The 22,000-nt window shown below is 45.5% G+C and overlaps 1 protein-coding gene across 1 annotated transcript in view; it reads left to right on the top strand.

Annotated features, from left to right (window-relative positions):
• Positions 1–22,000, top strand: part of LOC146812694 (von Willebrand factor A domain-containing protein 1-like) — a 145,456-nt gene that overhangs the window by 101,924 nt on the left and 21,532 nt on the right. Inside the window, exon 5 of the mRNA XM_085619797.1 lies at positions 15,782–16,060. Coding sequence (XP_085475923.1) covers positions 15,782–16,060 — 279 coding nt within the window. The remainder of the gene's footprint in view (positions 1–15,781; positions 16,061–22,000) is intronic.

Raw genomic sequence — 22,000 nt, 5'->3', positions numbered from 1 at the left:
GGGGCGGGATGCGGCACGGCATGCAATCCGATGTGGACTGGACACAACGGACTCGCTGGGCAGGGCAATGTTGACCACGGTGGCGCTTCGTCGCCACACCTGGCTGCGGTCCACGAGTTTTTCCAGGGATGTCCAGAGCACCCTCATGGACATGCCCTTCGATGGCAGTCGCCTTTTTGGCGACAAAGCGGATAGTGCGCTGGAGCGCTTTAAGGTGATCCATGGCTACGGCCAAGTCCTTGGGCCTTTCGGCCCCGCGCCCGCAAACTTCTGCTTTTTGTCCCTTTCGTGGCCAAGGAAGGGGCGCTCCCTCACGTCCGACTAGCCACAGGCCGCAGAACCAACCTCCCCGTGGTCGCAGACGTGGATTCCGCCGAGGCGGTACAGGGGGACAACGTGCCGGTCCATCCACATCTACCCCAGCAGCATCCACCTCAAAGCCCTCCTAGTCCGAGCTTTCAGGGCCATTCCATGCCAGTGGGAGGCAGAGTTCGCCATCACCTGCTCCACTGGCGCACCATCACATCAGACAGGTGGGAGCTGCAAATCGTCTGAAGGGGCTACTCCCTCCACTTCGAGGCGACCCCTCCAGCCATGCCACCGCAATGCCACCGAATTTCGGGGGATCACTTGCAACTTCTGCTGGAGGAAGTTACGGCCCTCTTGGCCAAGGGGGCCATCGAGCGCGTTCCTGGTCCAGAAGTAGGTTGTGGTTGTTATTCCCACTACTTTCTGGTTCCCAAGAAGGGCAAAGGGGGCCTACGCCCTATCTTGGACCTCAGGAGGGTAACACCTTCCTCCGGAAGGAGAAGCTCAAGATGCTCACTGTAGCTCAGGTTCTGGCTGCCCTAGACCCTGGAGACTGGATGGTAGCGTTGGACTTGCAGGACTCTTATTTCCACATCCCCGTCCTGCTGGCCCACCAGCGTTACCTGCGGTTCACGGTGGGCCAGGAGCATTTTCAATTTACCGTGCTCCCCTTTTGCCTCACCAGTGCCCCTCGGGTGTTCACGAAAGTGATGGCGGTGGTCGCAGCTCATCTGCGCAGATTGGGGGTTCTAGCCTTCCCCTATCTCGACGACTGGTTGTTGAAGGCGGGCTCGCCCCAGGCAGTCGTCTCCCACCTACAGACTACGGCCGACCTCTTGCATTTGCTGGGGTTCTCCATCAATGTGCCGAAGTCGCATCTGAGTCCCTCCCAGCAGCTCCTCTTCATCGGAGCGGTTCTGGACTCGGCACAGTTCCGGGCCTATCCTCCGGAACAGCGGGACGGGGATATTCAGGCTCTGATTCCCATCTTTCGGCCTCTATCCCGGGTTTCGGTCAGGTTGGTGCGGTGGCTTCTGGGTCTGATGGCCTCGTGCATCCTGTTGGTGCGTCACGCCAGATGGCGAATGCGGGCTTTTCAGTGGGACCTGAAGTTTCAGTGGGCCCAGCATCGGGGCAACCTGTCCGACCACATCCTGATCTCGGAGGGCACTGCGAGACAGTTGCAGTGGTGGCTCACGGACCGTGATTGGGTCAGTGGCAGATCCCTCTCCCTACCCCACCGGAGCACGTAGTGGGGACGGATGCGTCTTTCCTGGGATGGGGGGGCCACATGGGAGAGGCGGAGCTCAGAGGCCTCTGGTCTCCTGCGGAGTCCCGGCTCCATATCAACCTCCTGGAGCTGAGGGCGATCCAACTTTCACTGAAGGCATTCCTTCCCTCTGTCCGGGGAAGTGTAGTGCAGGTGTTCACGGACAACACCACCGCCATGTGGTATTGCAACAAACAAGGCGGGGTGGGGTCGTGGACCCTTTGTCAGGAGGCTCTGCGCCTCTGGACATGGCTGGAACATCAGGGCATCACCCTGGTGGTTCAACATCTGGCGGGCTCTCTGAACGCCAGAGCAGACGAACTCAGCCACGGTGCATGATGGATCACGAATGGCGTCTAAACTCGGACGTGGCGCAAGGCCTCTTTCGGCAGTGGGGAGAGCCTTGGTTAGATCTATTCGCCACCGAAGAGAACGCGCAATATCAGCAGTTCTGCGCGTTGGAGTTTCTAAGGCGGCACTCGTTGGTGGACGCCTTTCGTCGCGAGTGGAGTTGCGGTCTGTTGTGCGCCTTTCCGCCTATACCACTTCTGCCCAGAGTGTTGAAGAAGAACAGGCGCGACCGGGCCCAAGTCATCTTGGTGGCTCCGGATTGGGCACGAAGATACTGGTATCCCGAGCTACTCAGTCTGTCGATCGATCCCCCGATACGACTGCCTCTTCAGGAAGACCTTCTGTCGCAGCAGCAGGGGACGGTCCTCCACCGAACCTGTCCAGCCTCCACCTCCATGCGTGGAGATTGAGCGGCGGCAGTTGATGCCATTTGACTTGCCTCCTGAAGTCTGTAATGTTATTCTGGCAGCCAGGTGTCCCTCCACAAAATCGGTATACGCCTGCAGGTGGAACAAATTTGTGGCATCGTGCACAGCAAAGGCTGTGGATCTCCTTTCCGCCCCTCTTTCTGAGGTTCTCCTCTTTCATCTTTCCTTGGCCCAGCAGGGCTCTGCTCTGGGCACCCTCAAGGGTTATCTTTCAGATATTTCTGCTTTCTTACGGTTTCCTGATCAGCCCTCTCTTTTCAAATCCCCTGTTGTTTCTCGGTTCTTTAAGGGCATTACTCATATGTTTCCTCCTATCCCTTTCGTAATGCCTCAGTGGGATTTGAACCTTGTTTTGACTTTTCTGATGTGCGCTCCCTTTGAGCCACTTCATAATTGTCCCCTTCGTGTTCTCACTCTTAAGACTGCTTTCCTGGTTGCCATCACCTCTGCTAGACGGGTGAGTGAGCTCCAGGCTCTCTCTTCTAAGCCTCCTTTCCTTTCTGTCCATCCGGACAAAGTTGTTCTCAGGATTCGTCCTTCCTTTCTCCCTAAGGTGGTAACTGCCTTTCACATCGGACAGTCTGTTACTCTGCCCACCTTCTTTCCGCCTCCACATCCCTCGAAAGAGGAAGAGAGGCTCCACTGTCTGGACCCAAAGCGAGCGCTGTGAGTTAGTCGGTATTTGATTCTATCCGCCACTATTTGTATGAGTTAGTCGGTATTTGGTTATATCAACCAGAATTAAGACCTCTCTTCCAGTATTATTTGAGGTCTTAGTCATTCATCATTGTTATCTTTATTCGATTATATTAAAAATAATCATAAAAGCACATATAAATACATCATCTTAAAAAAAGCATTATCTTTAAAACTACAAATATTTCATCACAATTCTAGAATAAAGACGAGAGTGCGTAAAAAATATAAGAAAAGAGAAAGCATTTCATATTGCGAGACTAGGTACATTATCATTACTTAACGGACTCAGTAATCTACCCGCCAATCCCTTCCTCTTCCTCATGCAGGCCCACAGGAATGTCGCTACTGAGTGACAAACCAAAGGTTCGGGTAGTGTTTTTAAAAAATGTAATGCTAGCCAACACTGCTTAAATTTAATTTTGTTTAAAATTGGTTTGAGGTGGACATTCCTTTCATTCTCATAAAGCCTGCAAAATAGAACTAAGTGCAATTCAGTTTGAAGTGATAAATTATCACATGGGCACGCGCTTAGGTTGGAGTGATTATATGTTTTTTCTGGATATCCAAGCATTAGGGGAATCAAGTTGGTGCGAAATCTCAATAATATGAATCTGTGTTGCACCCAGTTTACATTTACTAAATAAGAAAAGCCTCCCTCCGTTAATGGTGGATTAAGATGATATGCCTGAGCTGCGTGTTTCTCTTTGTGGTGTTCCCTGCGCTTGTTTCAGACATCAGCATGAAGGTAGTACTAACCTTCTGTTTAGAGACCTTCTTGCAAGCCAGAGGATCTTTGAAAAGTTCGTAAAGCCCAATCTCTCTTAGAACTGACTCTACGTACCTTAGCCACCTGGTCCTCTTCCAGTTGTCCATGGCTAGGCAGCTCCTTATTACGGATTGAGTCAATGGTACTGTATCTCTCCTCCAAATTGAATGCCATAAGAGGAGTGGGGCTAGTTGTATGTAATCTGATATATAAGACAGGGCCAATTCCGTGTGTAAAATCTCGTTTGTGAGAGAGGAATGGAGTCCCACTACATATTTAAAAAATGTATTTACAATAGTTTGTAGTGGTGTGGGTGCAACCACACCCCAGACCCCGGCTCCATTGGTCGCCGCTGCTTTCACTCTGGCCTGGTAGATGTTTTTTATTGGCAATACGGGTTTAGCACCCAATTTCTTTGCAAAAGATTTTATAGCAATAATACCCCTCTCCATCACCAACCTCCTTCCTTCCATCAATTTTGTCCATGACAATTCTTTATCAAAAAGGATACCCAAAGAGGGAAAAGAGTCTACTACCTCAATTTTCCCGGCATCCACGCTAAAATACGGCACTTTTTCTTTTTTGGTGGCCCCGGCTATTATTCTAAAGGACTTAGATTGATTCACTTTTAACTGTAGTGAGTCCATAAAAGAGACGTACGCGGTTATAAGTTTTTGTAACCCAATCCCGGTTCTAGCGATTAAAACCTCGTTGTCTGCATAAGCCAATATTGGTAACATTTGATTTTCGAAAAGGGGGCCATCCCTGGTGGCCACTGTGAGCGCCTTCTCAACTCCATTTGTATATAAGGAGAAGAGAAATGGGGCTACTACGCAAGCCTGCCTTACTCCCCTGGATATTTTAAAAAGGAGTGTACAATCTCCAGTTTTAGTATAGCGCACTGAAGCCATTGCATTTGCATACGATTGCCTAATGAAGTTTAGGATAGCAGGTTCCACCCCCATCATCTCCAATAAAACCCATAGCTTATCATGGACCACACAGTCAAACGGCGAGCTCAGGTCCATGAATGCCATGTATATTTTGCCGTCCTTCATAGTTCAAGCATTGATCCACAGTGCCCCTTCCCTGCTGGAAGCCATACTGGGCCTGAATCAAGATCTTATTTTCTCTAGCCCAGCTCTCTAGCCTAGAGAGAAGGAGGCGGCCCATAAACTTTGATGTTGTATCCAGCAGGGATATTGGTCTGTAGTTTTTTGGATCGGCCCTGTCCCCTTTTTTGTAGATGGGTACAATAACCCCCGAAGACCACGAGGGGGGAGGGCCTACCAGGGCTATACTATTCAGGAAATTAGTTAGAAGTGGTATCCATAAATCTGAGTTAGCCTGAACAAAATCATTTGGAACCCCATCCGGTCCTGGGGCCTTTCCTAAGCTACATGAATCCAACGCCACCTTTACTTCAATAAATGAAAATGATATGTGTGCATAAGGCATTTTGTGCATTGTCACGTGGTGGGTTTTAAAATCCGGCTTTAGAGCGAAAATATTCTCAAAATGAGTGACCCATGACTCCTCATCAACATTTACGTCCAGTGTTGGGTCGTTAGGGGTTTTGAAGTATGGGGCATTTACTAACTTCCAAAATTCACAACTGTTTCCAGAACTGGCAGCCTTATCCAAATCGTTCCATAAATCCTCCCTAATTTCTTTTTCTCTAGTTTTCCTTGCAACTTTGTATGAGGCCCGAAGCATTCTTATTTGTTCATATTTTCTAGGCTTAACTTTTAGGACGGTCAACAGGGCCTTTCTAGCTTTTGTGCATGGGGAATCAAACCAGCCCCTGCTGTTCCCATTATTTGGCACTTTTGTTCTTGTTAGGGCCAATTTTATTTTTCCTAGAATATTGCAAAAGGCTGGCACCATTTCCCCTGCCTCAACTTCCGGGTCTAGGCATAGTTGGATATCATCTTGTGTATTTGATATGATTTCTGGAACAAGCTTAGTTTTATCAGTGTGGGCCCATTTGAGCTGGACTCCATTTTTCCTAGCCACAATTGGCATTTCAATATTTCTGAGATGTTGTCCCTCAGGTGCTAATACCTTCAGCTCCATAGAAACCATAGCATGGTCGCTATAGGTCGTGAAAGAGTTGCATTACCTTGACGACCCTTTCAACGAGAGGGGCAGTCAAGAGTATGTAATCAATCGTGGACTCCACCCCATTTCGTAAAAAGGAACCCGGCAAAGTATGTTTTAAGGTCTGGGTCAAAAACTATTTCCAAATTTAAAGAGGCTGTTAGCTTATTTAATCCATTACCATACTCACTATGCTTAAAATGATAGATAGGGTTTCCCCTCATGTTCTCAAGCCAACAAACGGGCAATTTATTATAATTACAGGGGTGTATATTAAAATCGCCTAGCCATATAATATCAATAATAGAAGACTTATTGTTGCGTACGATCTCTGAGATAGCTTTATCGACTTCCCCCACAATCGTATGCATCTTTGTGCCGAATCTATTATTAGAAAAATGTATTAGTACCCATACCCTTTCCTGATGTATCTCCAATATCAAAATATAAATTTTTGGGCTGGAATGTGATTTCATCTTTACATTTATTGATACATCATTCCGGATTAGGGTGAGGATTCCCACCCTTTGCCCTCCCAAAGGTGGATGGATTTGCCTGGGTCTGGAAGGATCGGTAACCATTGATGAATACAGGCTCCGTGGCCCATGTTTCCTGAACGCATACTATTTCCTGGCCCTGCCATATCTTTAGCCAGTTAGTGTCACTCAGCTTTTGGGCAATATCAGCCACGTTCCATGTGGCTATTTTCAAAGCATTTCTTTGTCTCTCCCACTGTATAGAGGGTGGCTGTGGGCTCACACTATTAACCGTAGTAGAGGGGTGTTGCCTTTCATTACACGACTGTGAGTTTGTATGTATTGGCTGTAGTCAGTCACAAGCATCAAGATCGGACAGGATAGCATATCTATTCTTAAACCTCCAATCCGTGATCTCACTGTTTCCCCCGGATGGGCCCCCCCACTGTCCTTCATTGGGCATTGGGTGGCCCATAGATCTTTGTGGTACAGAAGGTCTGTAAAAGAAGCCCAAAGGTAGGACAGTAACATGTGAATTTCTAATAAAATCATTGCCCAATTGCTCCAGAAGACAACCAACAACAAACTCACTCTTAAAGTTTAAAACCACACAATCTTCCGGGAAATCTTTCCTGGCTGAGCCCACCCATGGTACTCTTCATGCCATGATCATCTGACTTGCGATGTTCCTGCCTGTGGCCCCCACCATATCCAGGTTTTGATTTAACCAATGAAGTGCTTTGGACATTAAGTGGGAGGTTGATTCTATTTGCCCCTTCCGCAGCGGTGTCACATTCCCCAAGACTAACACCAGGGGAGCAGCTGCTGGAGGTAGGTGTAAGGTTTGTACATCATACATCTGGTTACTCCGGTCCAGGCTTACTTCTTTCTGATTTTTTTTTTTGAAAAACGTTTTTATTGGCATTTATATGGAAAGACATACACAGGCACAGGTGGTAACGCCATCAGCACAGAGATTTACATAGCAAGCGCGCTCAGTCGTAGGCTTACTTCTTTCTGATAGCCCTGACCTGTCAGTGTACTAATTTCACCGCTAGGTGCTGTGTTAGAGTTCACTACCTCCTGACTTATTTTATCACCCACTTTTTTCGAGTTATTGGAAGTTAAAAACCTAGTGTTACTACAGGCTTCATAGCTAGATGTACCTTGTGCTGTATTTGGGGTTATTTCCTCCTGATTATCACTTAGCTGTTGATCCCTGTTTAGCGTTGCGGGTAAATGTTTGGTGTTGTTATACTAGAATCAATTCTAGATCTCTCCTGAGTTATTAGGGGCTGTCTGTCCGTCATTGGACCAAGCTTTGTTATTACTGCCTCTAATGCACAGCGATTGTCTTTGGCCGGATGTTCTAGTGCAGTTAATCTTCCCTCTATCTGGCTTAGTTTTAGTGAGATAGGGTTTAACATAGTGCAAACAAGTGTTTCTAGTCTCTGCCACATTATTTCAGTCATCAGTGGACATGTGGCCAAGTCCGGTATTTCCATACCACTTGTTTCTCGCTGAGCCAATTCTGATACTACCTCCCCCTCATGATTGTTTGTCCTCTGGGTTTTTGCAGGTTTCGGTCTTTGCGGTCCCCCACCCCCACCCCTCTTTCTCTTTACCACAACATCAGTACTAGTCTTCAAAAGTTTTTTCGTAGCTGCCACCCTTGAGGAAGCTTTGTAGGGTGCCAACCACTTCCAGAGCATGGGGTCTGGTTTCCTTAGTTGTAATTTCCACCACAGCCCTAGCTGATGGTGAGGTTTCATCTGGGATGTTATTGAGCTCTGCCCCTCCCAATGATGATCTTTTATGGGTAGGGGGTTCCAGCGATAGTCGGCGTTCGGTTATTTCAATCTCGTGCTCCAAAACTGATGTTGCCCGGCTTAGAAAAGAGTCCAAAGTCCCTACTATACTTGTACCCCCTCGTTTAATCATTCTTACTCGATGCTATGATGCAATAAGTAATGCCAATGTGTACTGTTAATAATGTGAGGCCCGTATTAAAACTGTGATTAATGATAAAATCTAATAAACACAGTCACAAACTCAAGATGGAGCACTTTACCTTAGGTGTATAGGTGTATTGTGGGTGTTAGGGGGCGGCCGAGCCCCCTCCGGGCTCCGACGGGCGTGGACGGGCCCGCCCTTGGCCCGGGCGCATCCCCACGCGCATCCCACGCCACGGGTTAGCGCTTCAGTTATCAGCACGATCTGCGTGCTAATGGTGATGGGAGTTGGAGTCCCCCTCCTCCGCCGGGATAGGTTGCGTGTTGGCGGTCTCGCTTGCCGCTTCCCCCCGTCCTCCATGAGTCCTGCTTCTCAGCCTCCAAAATCAGTCAGTCAGTATTGGATTCTATTCGCCAGCATTTGGTTGTCCCAGCTACTATTTAGCATCTCAGCCAGTACTTAATTGTCTCAGACAGTATTTTGATTTCTCCAACAATATATGGTTGTCTCAGCCAGTATTTGATTGACTAAGCGAGCATTTAGTTGTCTCGGCAAGTATTTTATTTTATTCACCAGTATTTGGTTTTTTTCACCAATATGTTGTTGTTTTAGGTAGTAGTTGGTTGTCCATGCCAGTATCTGAAGGTCTCAGCCAGTATTTGGATGTCTTGGCAAGTATTTGATTTTTTCAGCCAGTATTTTTTTAGTCTCAGTATTTGGACGTTTTCACCAGTATTGTGTTGTCTCAGCCAGTATTTGGTTGTCCCTGCCAGTAATTGGAAGTGTCAACCAGTATTTGGTTATTCTTGGTATTGTTTGGATGGCTCAGAGAGAATTTGATTCTCAGTCAATTCCCTTGCATCAGTGTCCACCAGCGTTCACTGTGTTGTTTACATCTTCTTCCAAAAAGGTATTTCTTCTGATCCATAAACAGTAGAAATCTGGAAGTCATGAAACCAGCCAAGGACCCTGAATAAAAGGCAGAGTTCCCAAAGCTCTGAGGTTACTATTGTCAAATTTCATACAGCTGCATAAGCTGACTGCGTGTCTCCAAAGCTCAGAAGCAAAAGTAACAGGAAAGATCTCACCTCAATGATACATAGATAGACTGGACACCGGTTTGTACACCATGATTCACCGGTTGATGTGTGCTCTTATTGAAATTGAGGTCTTGGGTCTGGCCAGACCACAAGGCTCTTTGGCTCTCTATCTCAGTGCTGGGAGGGAGGCCTGGGAGTTACTCTGTGGCAGGTTTCAGTTGCCCACTTGTTGCCCGTCTTTGGTATTATAATATTTGGAGATAGACAAGGTACAAGAATACCAAAATGGAACCACATCACGTCTACGCAGGTAGCCTGGTTTCCAAGACCCACTAGGGTTAGCAGGCATGTTTTGTTGATAGTGATGCAAGGAAACTGTATGATGTACTTGAATGGGTAGGTCCTGAGGTGAGAGACAAAGACGAGGTCGAGTGGTTGCAAAGAAGGTCAGAAATAAAACTATGACTAGAAATATCTAGTCTTTACTGGAACTTGTATCCATGGAAGGATAGGGGTTTGGGAGTTTGTGCAGGAAGGTAATAATAATCTGGTAGGGTGTTTCTGGAAGGGAGACTGCTTTCTGCATGATTGGTTGAATGGGGGCGTGAGGCGAGGATGAAGGATGCTTGTGGGAGTGGTGAAGATGCTGCAGTTAATCATAATAATTGTGTGACTTATAAACCCCATAGCTACTTCAAAACAAAGTGTCCCACTCCCAGCGCTGTGGGTCCAGCTCCCACAGGTCACATATGCATCAGTTCCCGTTGAATCAGCCCAGCTTGAACAACCAGGTTATTACATTTCTCCGGAAGACGGATTCTGAAGGGGCCTGATGGAGGGAGAGAGTTCCAGAGTTTGGGCGCTAGATAGCTGAAGAAGCTACAGCCAATGTGTGCTCTCCTCAACTTCATCCAGAAGATGAAGATAGGCTAAGTTGGGAACCCCCTTGGGATCAGGCACCTTTCCTTCAGGACTAGACCCACAATCTAGCAATAAATACTCAACTATTCCTGGTTACCCATGGCTCGTGCAATGATGTGGAAAACATGGCTAATTCCCTCTCTCCTTGAGCTTGCTGCTACCCATATACCGGGGAAGAGCATGGCCGCCTCCTAGAAGGGAGGGCTGGTCCTCTGTTCCCGTCCACCAGACTTGGACAGCGGGACTGCGGCCAGACGATCTCCTGTTGTCTACTAACTACCGACTCCTCTCTGTTTTTAAAACCAGCTGTGCAAGTCAAAATACAAACATCCCAAAATAAAATGATGGATGGAGTGTTGAAACTTTTCAAAGACTCACCAGTCAAGTCAGAATACAGCATCGTCATATCTCCCACAGAGTATAAACCACCGATAGAATACAAAAAATAAATGAATCGTAGCCTCTGTAGCCTGTCCCGATTTCCATACATCATTTGAATGTAGTTTCTTTCTTTGATGTGGCAGACAGTGCACCTAGAGGCAAGCATGGTCAGTTGAAGCTCCTGGTAGTAGCCAGAGGCTACAAACTTCAAGCAGCTGTGCGGAAACAACATCTGGGTGACAGTGGCGGAGACACAGCTCAAACATTCAGCAGATAAACATGAGAAGCCCAACAAGCCTCAGATTTGTGTCCAATAAAACGTCCTCATTTGAAACATGTTTATATCACGCTGTTATTGACAAAGACGCCGCAGCCCCAGAACAGGACTGTCAGCGGGTTCATCCATGTCGGAAACTGCAGTCCATGGCCTACATGGCCGGAAGGTGGGGAACAGCAAGCCGTATTGGGGGGGGCACTACCCAGGGCTTTAAGTGGAATGAAAAAACTGAGGGGTTTCTCAAAGGGGCGTGGCCAATGTAATTAAGGGCGTGGCTTAAAAACACATGAGCTAAAACTCTGTGCTTAGCATAGTGTGCCGCCCGACTTGTATTTTGTTGTTTCTGTCATTGCATCCAGATATATGATACAACAAGTAATATCATACCTACAACAAGCCAGGACGATTGGTTTTGACAATGGTTGTCTGTTGCATAAGATAAATAAGCAGCAACTATGGCTTGTATATAATATTGAAAAAACTTCTACTTAAAGCCCTGGTGACACCAGGACAGTGTTGCTGCTCCTGAGTTTCAAAAAGAGAAGGGAAATCCAGAGAGAAAATGACTCTCTTTAAAGGATTTCCCTTCCCCTACAACGCTCACCTGGCTTGACGTCATGCTGTAACTTCTCCACTAGTGAGAAGAGCAGTGTGAGCAAGCGCACATCGATATGCCTGCTGGCACTGCAGTCCAGAATAAAACGGACCGCCTGTGCCAGGGCACAGAACAGAGGCCGATAGGGACCCGTTTTGAGGCCCCCTTTAAAAAACTGCCGGTGCTCAGCACCGGGGAGACCCGGCCCACTTAAAGCCCTGGCGCTACCTCAATGACAACAACACTCCTTTAGTCAAGACTAGGGTGAGATTGATTGCTTTCACCCATCATCAGGCCTGGCTGCCCCCAAGTAGCTAATTCCCTGCTCCTTGGGTGGTGGTCATATGTTTGGCTTTTTAGTCCCAGCCTGCATTCCCTCTGACGTCATCTTCTGGACACTCTAAGGTTGTTGCTTGGAGGTCTTCTCGTTTCAGATGGTCTCTTCTTCACTGGAGTAGGTTTGTCCCTTGGACTTCTTCATTCCTTCTTTTTACCTTCGTTTGTTGTATCACTAATTCTAGCATGTAAAATGTATAGAGTGCGTAGCTGCCCCAGCAATGGGTCTTCCCAGTGCTAGTCAAAATAGAAATGAACTTTAACAGATGGGAAGAAAATGCCACAAAGAATATCCTAAGAAGAAAAAAGTCTGGTCTTCAGAGTTTTCCTGAAGGATAAATGGTTCTGGACGCTCCTAATAGAAGGAGGAAGCGCGTTCTAGAGAGCTAGAGACTTTGAGCGAAAAGAACGGCCTCCCACTCTTCGGGCCAGATGTATCAATGGTTTTTGCGTTTGGAAACAGGCCAATTCACAGAATTGGCCCGTTTGCAAATGCAAAAATGCGTTTTCAAATGTATCAAACATTTTGAATTTGCAATATGGGTAATCGCAATTTTTGCGATTACCTATTTTGCAAACTCATTTAAGGTCTCGCAATTTGCGATTCATTAAATGCAATGCAGGAAGCAAAAAAAATTGCAACCTGGCTTTAAGGAATCACAAATTACCACCAACTTCTAGTTGGTGGTAATTTGCAAATTCCATGAAAAATGCACTTTTTTGCATTTTTCTAGGTGCCATGTGGTGTACATACATGACCTTAGGGCATGTATGTGTGCCACATGTGCACACATGCATATTTCAGGGCTGCAACAGAATGCTCATTTGGCACCCTTGCACCCTTGAAATTGCATGCGCAATTTGCGAGTACCTATTGGGTACTCGCAAATTGCGCATACAATTCCCATTCATTAAAGGCCCATAGGAATGATTGGGAAGCCATTCCTTATTTGCGACTCGCAAGTTGTGAGTCGCAAATAAGGAATTTGTAGGAATCGCAATTATTATTGCGAGACCTACATGCATTGCATTTTGTAATTCCATAATAGCGAATCCGTAAAATTAGCTATTCAGGAATCGCAAACTCCCATATTGATACATCTGGCCCTAGCTCTCTTAACGTGGGGAACAGTAGCCAGATAAAGATCAGCCAAAGGCAGGGGACATGGGGGTCGATAAAGGGATAACAGATTAAACAAAATTGGGTCCCCTTAGGAGGATAAGATCTTATGGGCGGTACACAGCATCTTGAAGTGCACACGCTTATCCACAGGGAGCCAGTGCAGTTTGCGAAGGAGGCCGGAAGCAGGGCAACATTTTGGAAGAGAGAACAACAGCCTAGCCACAGCATTTTGAGCCAGCTGGAGTCTTCTAGGTGTCTTGATTCAGTTGAGGTCCCCTGCAGACATCAGGCGACCTGTGGACATAGGTCAAGAAGGAGCTCTTAGAGAAGGGGTGTCTGACATTAGACCTGCTGCCCTGAAAGGCTACATGTATGCAGCTGACAAGTATCAGGGCAATGAACCACTTGAGAGATGCTTTACTTCACCGTGGTTGAGGTGTCTGGTTTGTGCCCGGCTCGGTTAATGTCGGGAACGTTCCCTGAGACAGTAGATCCCTCCCTAAGTCTTCCCATTCTTCTGGTCTGGATTCCCTATATGCATAGTAACATTTCTGATCCTTTCCTTTCCTTTGATCCTGGTTTCCTGGGACATCTGTCCATGCCTTGGGTCTACCCCCAGTCCCCCATCAGCTGCCTCGATCCTGACTCCCTGTTCCATCCTGCATCTCACAAAGGCCTTTACTTGTCAAGAATCTAGCTCCAGCAAGACTGGACTTTGTTTTAGTGCATCTGTTTTTGAGGACAACTTGCGGTGGAGCAATGGTGCCATGAGACCTAACGCAAGCAAAGGAAATGGGCCACTTTCTCCTGGCTGCGTAGCAAAAAATATCCATAATTCTAATGCAATGAGCTCCCTCACTCCCCTAGGCCCTGGTGCCACTGCACCTGCTGCACTAATGATAGTGACACCCTTGAGCATATCTTCCTGGACCCAGAAGAGAGAGTAGACTTTGCTCCTAATCGCAGACACCATTTTCCAAGCCTGCACTTTCTTTTGAAACAGTATTTTTATTAAAGGTGCTGCCCATTCGGTTCAACTGCTCACCTTAGGTCAGTTCTTACCTTCCGTCACCTCACTCTCCTCATTGTATTCTGGTAGGTGGCTTGCCTTTCAAATTCTCCGTCTTCCCTCTTTGCGAGGCTCAGAATTAGGACACGCATTTCACCCATAGTTCAATCCACTCACTTATGTAGAAGATATGCAGAGTCCCGAGACATATGTCACTTTGGGGTCGCAGCGTTTTCTGCAGAATTATGAGTGTACCCACTTGTCACATATCCAGTAAAAATGTTCCTAGCTCAAACGGATCAAAATAACTAAAAATAGTGCCACGCCTGGTGGCGCGCAGTGCCAGCCCGTCTGCAAAGGTTATCATTTGCTGAAAGTTGTAGTCCTGGTAGTAATGAGGGGGAACATTTGCCAGGACAGTATTAAGCCAAATCGTGAAATAATACACCCCTAGTAAGTGACATATTATGCCACATAATTCCAGTTTATCATTGCGTGACTCTCTTTCCAGGTGGTTTTTGACCTGCGGTTGGCTGTATTTTGGTTTGTTTTTCTTGCTTCCTTTTGTGGTCTCTTTCCAGGTGGTTTTTGACCTGCGTTTGGCTGTATTTTGATTTGTATTTCTTGCTTCATTTTGTGGCATACTCTGAGGCCTGCTGCTCACTGCATTTTCAGTTTAAGGCTTCATTGCCAAGTTGTCCGGTTGCCTTAAGGCTCGGAGGTGGTTTGTTGGGCTTCCATCGCCATGTTTCTCACAGGAGTCCCTCTCTGTACGCAGATCCCTTCTTCGGGCTGTCAGCAAATCAATCAATCAATCAAGCATTTATAAAGCGCTGCTATTCACCCGCGAGGGTCTCCAGGAGCTGAGAGTCCAGCTGCTCGGGTGAAATCAGTTGAACAGCCAGGTCTTGAGTCCTTTCCTGAACTCCTGAAGAGAGGGTGAGGGCCGGAAGTGGAGGGGCACTTCGCTCCATGCTTGCTTCGAATGGTTCGATGGCAGAGGAAGCACCTTCAGTTCACTTTGTTGAGGGCGACATAACTCCTTTCCCTGGTCTGACTTTTGCAGACTCTGAAATAGCTGTAGATTGTGGGCCCGATTTCCTCGTTCACTTATTGGCTGTTTCAGTTTGGGCCCAATGTCTTGGATGGGCTACAGAAGTGAAGCAGCTGAAACATAGCATGCCAGGATTCCTCTGCTTGATGACAGAAGATGGTTACTAAATAAAGACTTGTAAGAAAATGCACAACTTGCTTTTACCTGCTGCAGCAGGATTTTATTAGGACTTTACCAACTTCTAGATGTTCAATTAAGTTTTATTTTAATGGTACTAAAATTCCTAAAATAATTTTTTATGGAAAGCAGGAGAAGTCACACACAAATAAGAAACATGAGTTTTTGAGGGAGAATAGTACTACAAAAAAAGATTTACCACGACAATTCTCCCTGCAATTCATTTATTGTGATTCTATGCCGACAAAAGGCTACAAACTTCATGAACACGTGGTTGTAAACTTTGCACAACTCTGCAGGTGGAATTTAAATTCTGTGCAAATCTTAAAAAAGGAAGTGACTCTATGAAAACCACAAGCAGCATCAACTCTGGAGAACCACAGTTACAGGTAAATAATTTATTAGTCAACGTTTTTGGTAGAATAGGTGTCTGCTGTATGAGGTTAAAAATGTTTCACTTACTGATGTTCTTCAGTTCCTGATCTGTGAGTGATAGTCATTCTGTCTTCTCCTCAGCTGTGCCGCCGAGGCCCCCTCCCCACAGTCTCATGCTGACGGACGTCACTTCCTCCAGCCTGGTGGCATCTTGGGCCACTTCCAGGCGGCCGGCTCTGAAGTACAGTGTGCAGCTCGGAGCTCCTGGGGGCTTCTCTCGCTCGGTGACAGTGCCGGGCCATGTTCACATGGTTGTTCTGGAGGGTCTGAAGATGGACACTTTCCATTCTGTCTGCATACGGGCGGTCTACAAAAGAGGGAGCAGCATGGCTGCCTGCGCCAAGGAGAAGACCCTCTCAGGTGAGGCAAGAAAGAGGAGTGGGGGCATGAAGTAAAAATCTGGGGTTTGAACTGGAGACAGTGAAAGTTCAGAAGAGTGACACGGGTGAAGACAATAGTAAGAGAGAGAAGGGGAAACCGATAGAGGTGTGCATAGACATGAAAGAAGTGGTACTTTGAGAATAAGAGAGAGGAGTAAACGGAGAAAGGCATGGAAGAAAGCAATAAGTAAAGATGTAATGGCAGAGGTGGAGAATGTAAGGAACAACTGCGTTTTGGAGAAAGTCAAAATACAGTGAGGTTAACGGAATTAAGGGTAAGTGTTTCACTCTTAAGATCAAGGCAGGTGGGGAGAGAGGTGAAGGGTAAACAGGGTTTCTTTCACAGAACACAAAGCTGGGTTTGTCGAATGGTCTTGTTAAGAAACTAAACCGACTGCCAGTTGTGTAGGAAATATATGATGAGGTGACTATATTAGAGACAAGTGTAGTGTCTCTGATGGGCGAAGGCATCTCATCTAACACACAGTGTATCCTAACCATGTAGTTGCTGTTTTTTCTACTGGATAGGACTGCCCATTTCCTGTCTAACAATCCTGGGCAAGCCCTGGTATATTGTCTACATCTCCACAACCAGGACCACCCCGAAGTTTTCGAAAGTGCACAGTGATGCATTTAAAATGCCTTCGCTCATTTTTGGCAGTTACTGTTTGCTAAATAGGCATATTTCCTTAGTATTCTGAGAAATATTTTATTGATAAGACCTCTGATGCAGGAAACCACCACTGAAAAACAGAATGAAGTTGTTTTGTTGTCAGACACAAATCTCGTTTGCAATTTTAATCTAGCAACAGCAATTTTTTTCACATAGATAGCTAAATTAGAGTAGGCTTACCCTGCATTTAGGTTTCTCGTATCAGAGGTCAAAAAGAGAATGGAACTCCATTGCTAAAGGAACAGGGTAGCAGGCATTTGTAAGAGCTCATGCTATCTCAGTTAATTTCATGGTAAAATGTCTGTTTGTCAAAGGAACAACTCTAGTATTTCTTAATGTAGGATGTTACCATGTTTTTGTTTTTGAGGTGTTGCAGACAATTTGTATATCTAATGCAAAAAGCCTGAATTGTGACATAAATCGTGATTATTTTTTAGTAACATAAGAAAATAATTGTTAGGTGATGTGTTTAACAGATTCCTAACAGAAGATATTCATCAAAGGTAGGTTTAAATAGCTGTAACAACTTACAACTGCTGTTTGCTTCTATGATTATTAGTCAGTACAAAGCGGAAGGAAACAAGTTACATGACAGATGCTTAAGTTTCTCTGTACAGAACTATGAAAGTATTTTCTTTTCTATGAAATCCCCATCCTCCCCCATTATATCAATGACAATTGTCGTAGTTTCATAGTATGAAGAATGCAAGCTACCACTGTTCAGACCGACACATACAAATGTTATTTATTTAATCTGAGACAATAAAGATATATATATTTAAATGGAAGAAGAAACTCTCAAAAAGAACATGCATTAAATATATTAGGAATGAGACAGTCCCACCAATTATAAATACATACTTTAAGAAATTTGAAAAAATCCCATACTGTAACTTGTCTAAATTGAAAAACCTTATCTGCAGGCAAAGCCAATAAAAACAGTAACTTTCTTATTACTTATCACATTTCTCCCTGTGTGTATAACTTGTCTGCTATTTGTTCTGATACTTCGAAGGGCCATGCTCTAGCTATGTAACACTCCTCAAATAAATAAAAAGATTAATCCATTTACCTTTATTTGTGGAACCTGCCCATATAAATAATTAATTATCCATGCATTATCTCTTTGATAACCTCCCCATTTGAGTCTGAAATATCTCTATCCTCCGCACATTCCTTGTTAACATGGGTTATCAAACAAAGTTCACAGGCACTTTGCCTGTTTTCAGGAGTTTAAAAAGGCAAGAGTAGATAAAGTCCTTCCCCTACTCTTTGTCTTTCACATGTTAGTCGAAGTGGCTAGTTTAAGTCACTTATCTTTCCTATAATTTCACAAATCTTCAATTAGATCCCTTTTCAAAACTGTCACCTATAATTTGGATACATCTCCCCAGGTTTCAATGTCTGAAGCAATAATGATACTTGGTACCAAAAAAGTTTTCAGTTCATTCAAGATGATGTGCAGCTGAAATATTCGCTTCCTTTCAGGGATGTTGAAAGTTAAATGCAGAACTCAAAATCTGGTCTACTTCTGAGGCTTGTTTCCTACTTAGATATTAGCATTGAACCTTCAGACTAAATATGTTTTACGATTACGCAAGTAGAAAACATAAGACATTGATAACTAAGGGGCTGATTACGAGTCTGGTGGTCTTCGACCGCCAGACTCGCGGTGGTTCAGCAGCTTCCTTACTCTAAGGCACCCATTTGGACCATCGCCGTTGTGCTGGCTGTGCCAGGGAACTGCCCATCCCTGGTGGTGGTGCAGCAGACCTGGGTATCCAATATGCAAAGCGGGACCTCTGCAGTCTGCCTAGCATATTTTGAATTTCCCCACCATCAGCATTGTCATGGCGGTGAGCGTGCCATGAAAAGGCTGGCGGTGGAGAAACAAAGACCCGCCGCCATGTGGATGCATTCAGGGGGGCACAACACATGCCCCTCTGTTTGCATGCACCCCAAGTTCAAGCACGGCATGGACTTCACAACCCATGCCGTTCTGGAACTTCTTTTGAGCTCCCATTGCAGTGCCCGTTTTCAAGGCACCGCCGAGGGAACGGCAAAAGAAAAGCGGGCTAAACACAAGTTGTACTCGTAATATGGCAGGCGGACCCGGAATGGCTTTGGCGGTGCTTTGCTGGTCGCAAAGCCGGCGCAGCACCGCCAAAGTCATAATCAGGCCTATATATGCAACATTGGTGTTTCTCCACTTGATAGACTAAAAAATGATTTATCATAAGAAATTATTGGATCTGTATAAAAAACTCCCAGATATAAATAAAATGGTTCTATTACACTACGCAAATCATTTTAGCATCTTCTGTATTCTTTTTAAGTAAGAGGTAGGTAAAGAGATAAGGAGGTTTTAAAATGGATCATTAGGAACAGAAAAACACAATCTTATATGAGGCAAATAAGTCAATATCAAAATTAACCATTATCTGCTTTATATAAAAGATTCACAGACTTCAAAATTATATGTATGTCTACTTTCTTATAACAAGATGATGTGTGGCACTTTAATATTTCAAATTTCAATATTGCAACCACACGACATGCAGTACTTATCGTTAAATATTTCATACAAAAACAGCGATTGGGAAGTTTTAATTCCAATGAAATTGTCCTAAATTGCTGTGTATGGGTTACCTTTAGGTTTTTTGCACGTGGTACGGTTACAATGCAGCCTCATTTTTCAGTTGTGAAAAATATTTTATATCTTAAAAATGTATTGACAAACATAGCTATATGAAGCAATATCTTAGGTTTAGTGATTGGCTTGATAACATTTTTCATCAAATAGTTGTAAACTACTCTTTTGCTGAGTCTGCAGACCTTTTGTAAACATAGATAATTTTGCAAAAGTCTTAACAATGGGGATATCCTAGGGCCTAATTATGAGTTTGGGGGTCTAAGGAACGACAAACTCACACTGGCGCAGCAGTGGCGGTCTGGCATCCGCTGCACCGGCGGTCCGACCACCGGATTACAATTTGGGAGGTCAGACCGCCATGGCACCGCCGCATGCACCTCATTCCTGCACAGCATGGATTGCACAGTCCATGCCGTGCAGGAATGTGCACTTGTAGTCAAGCGGAGGAGCTGTTTAAGGCTCACATTTGATCCTTTAAACTGCCCCACCACTGGACAACCGCGCCACCTGCCTGCCACACCACGATAATACTCGTAATTTGGCGGGTGGGTGGCAGTGTGGGAGCATGATAGTGACGTGGCAGCCGTCTCCCACACTGCCCAAACTCGTAATCAGGCCCTTAATAAGGCGGATGTCAGAAATGTTAGTTTCATGAGTTAAAGCAACAGAAAAGTGCTGCTTTTGCATAGATGTATGTAATCCCAGAGCACATTTCTAAATAAACGATTTAGTGAGCTGTAGTCAGCACATTATTTCTTCACAAGTAACAAGCTTTATTTCGTAAGCGCTCAAAAAACAAGCTTTATGTTTTTTAGAGCTGCACTAAAGAAATACCTAAAATACTTAAGAGATTTCAAATCCAAATTGCATTTTAATTTATTAGCAATTAAAATCCCAAAACAACAGGTTGAATTTTTTTTGTATATGTCACTATGTATCTATGTGCAAAAAACTTACCATATTTTTCTCTGTGGACTACTGCCATCATTTTTTAATGATTTAGGGCCTGATTACGAGTTTGGAGGTGCGGTAGCGGACTGACATGCTGGAGGCCTGCTCCTGCATGGACAAACCCGTGGTCGGGCCGCCTGCCAGATTACGAGTGTTTCTTGTGTCTGGCGGTCTTTTTTTGGCGGTGCCTCAAAAAATGGGAACCCCCAAAAAGTTCCTGCACAGCATGGAGTGTAAAGTCCATACGGTGCAGGAACTGTGTTGCATGCACACAGGGGGGCACATGTTGTGCCCCCCTTCATGCTCCCTAGGGCCCAGAGGCATAAGAGGTCCCCTTTGTTTCTTCTCCACCACAGTTTTCATGGAGGAGGAACAGCCATGAAAACCGTGGCGGAGAGGTAACTCGTAATTTGCTTGGCAGGACTGCAGCAGTCCCGCCAAGCATATTACTGCCTCTACAGCACCGCGCCACCGCCATAGAACGGCGGTTTGCTGGCGGCGGTCCAACTGCCCTAGTTGTAATAGGGCGGTCGGAGCGTTGGTGAGGCGGTGGCTGGACCTCCACCACCACGCCTCTGCAAGCCTGGCAGGCCTCAGACCGCCAGACTCATAATCGGTCTCTTAGTGGTGAAGAGTTCAGATAAGGCCCAGCTCTCCCCGTGCTGCTGCACCGCTCCTGCTCCAGTGGTCTCTGCTTTTTCCTCTGTTTTGTGAGTGCCTTCTCCTTGCTTTTCTCTTGGTTTCACTGCTTTCTCCTTGCTTTTTCCCCTGTTTTTGAGTCCCTTTGTTTCCATTGCTTTATCCTTGTTTTTCCCCATGTTTGAGTGTCTTCTCTTTGTTTTCCCCTCGTTTAAAAAAAAAAAACAAGCAGTTAGCAACTCTAGCACCTTCAGACCCTAACAGGTGATTTGCTGCGCTTTATACATCCTTGATTGATTGATAATGTCCTTTTAGATATAGTAACTGTTCTTGAGGGTCCAATGTCATCAAATCAAACATTACTCTCTTAACAGTCTAGAAAAGGGACACATAGCAATTTTTGAAGAATGTCTCACATTTTTTAATTTAAGTTCGATGGCAAATACAAGATGTTACGGTTTAATTAAAATAGTGCTAAATAAATTCAACCCATTACAATTATTGATTTAATCTTATAGTTCCCCTATTATAGCTGATCTAATTATGTCTATGAATCTGTGTGTGCGGTTTATTCAGAAGTTTAAAAATACAGGGTATAGCCCCATAACATAGGCAATATACCCCCAAGTATACCCCTGGACAAGAGATACTTGCCATGAATTTGAGTGACCCAGCCCTCTCCGGGTCTAACTTGTCCAAAACGTAGGGGGAGATTTACTAAGATTTTATGCCGTGTTTGCATCAGAAAAGTGACGCAAATTGGCACAAAATCTTTTTTACGATTTACTTTCAGGGCTGGACTGGCCATAGCGGGCACCGGGCATTTCCCAGGTGGGCCGCCAGGGTTGGGAGGCGGTTTTGGGCCCCTGGGGGCCGATTTTGTTACAGGGCTGTTTTTGCAGCATATCTGCCATATCGGGCGCTGTAATGAAATCGTCCAAAACCCGCTGTGGCAAACAGCTTGGCCGCATCCCCAACCCCCCCGGGGGGCTAGCCGAGCACTT

The sequence above is a fragment of the Triturus cristatus genome, chromosome 7 (genome assembly GCF_964204655.1).
Source record: "Triturus cristatus chromosome 7, aTriCri1.1, whole genome shotgun sequence".
NCBI lineage: Eukaryota > Metazoa > Chordata > Amphibia > Caudata > Salamandridae > Triturus > Triturus cristatus.
The sequence above is the reverse complement of the archived record's forward strand: the minus strand, read 5'-3'. Positions and strand labels throughout refer to the sequence as shown.